The 1,166-nt window shown below is 43.1% G+C and overlaps 1 protein-coding gene across 2 annotated transcripts in view; it reads right to left on the reverse strand.

Moving 5' to 3' along the window:
• LOC107681054 (splicing regulatory glutamine/lysine-rich protein 1-like) overlaps positions 1-936 on the reverse strand; it is a 28,848-nt gene extending 27,912 nt beyond the window's left edge. For both annotated transcript variants that reach the window (XM_016477202.1, XM_016477201.1), the window contains exon 1: positions 678-936. In XM_016477202.1, the coding sequence (XP_016332688.1) occupies positions 678-805 (128 nt within the window). In that variant the 5' untranslated portion in view covers positions 806-936. The remainder of the gene's footprint in view (positions 1-677) is intronic.
• Between the last annotated feature and the right edge of the window lie 230 nt (positions 937-1,166).

The following is a 1,166-nucleotide window of genomic DNA, read 5'->3' on the forward strand; positions in this document are numbered from 1 at the left end:
TCAGTGTTTCTCAACCCTGGTCCTGGGCGCCCCCCAACACTGCACATTTTGTATGTCTCCCTTATCTGACACACCCATTTCAGGTCCTGGAGTTTCTTCTAATGAGCTCATGAGTTGAATCAGGTGTGTTTGATTAGGGAGACACATAAAATGTGCAGTGTTGGGGGGCGCCCAGGACCAGGGTTGAGAAACACTGACCTAAGCAATGTGCAACGCGTTATGGTAGTGCAATAAGTTCCACAAGAGATATCACATATCAAATAGCACATAATCAACTTTGAGGGTTCACACGTCATGCCATTATTGTCAAGGCCTTTGATGTGATGTGTGACAATTATATGTCATTCTTGTCTTCTCACAGTGAATGGATGCAAGGCGTATTTTAATTTGTGCATGTGTGGTGTGTGTTATTTGGCTGTGTATTTGAAGTGTATGATGCGTGTTTATAGTAATGGTATAGGTTGTGAAAGTGTTTAATATGTGTGGATATCGTTTGTAAGTATGTGATGAGTATGTATGTAATTATGTGTTTAATGTGTGCTTGTGTATGTGTGATGCTGAAGCTGTGTTATCACTATTAAGTGGTCTGCTATGTTTGTTTGGGATGTGTGTGTCCGATATATATGATTTGTTGTGACATTCTCAGGCAAATGTGTGTGTGTGTTGTTGTTACTCACTCAGGCGGGTATAGTCGCAGCTCCTCAATGTCCCCCAGGAAGCCAAACAGAGTTCTCATCTGATCACTGCTCACCGCCGACGACAGGTTAGTGATTTGAATCACATTCGTCCCGGGCATCCCGCTCATTTCCAGACGGAGATTCAATACTCTGAAATACAATGATGCACCAGAGTGGTCCGCTATCGGCTAGGTAATAGGCACTGACCTGCAAGAGAACTGGTTAGCAGGGAGCGCTGCAGACAGCAGTCAGAGGATGAGCGCTGCTTACACAACAGCGCCGCCCGCTGGCCTGGAGGTTTACACTACATACTTGAACTCATCTAGTGAACATAATGCTCAGTGTTTTAGAGACGGGAAAAAAAAACCAACAACCCCGGTGCCTTAAAGACACAATATGTAAGATTTTTTTTATTAAAAACCACTAGAACAGTGTTATATATTTTGCTGACTTGTGTACTTACATTATCCCAACTGTTTCGAAGAATGT

This window comes from Sinocyclocheilus anshuiensis, unplaced genomic scaffold (genome assembly GCF_001515605.1).
Source record: "Sinocyclocheilus anshuiensis isolate Anshui unplaced genomic scaffold, SAMN03320099.WGS_v1.1 scaffold1736, whole genome shotgun sequence".
In the NCBI taxonomy this organism is placed as follows: domain Eukaryota; kingdom Metazoa; phylum Chordata; class Actinopteri; order Cypriniformes; family Cyprinidae; genus Sinocyclocheilus; species Sinocyclocheilus anshuiensis.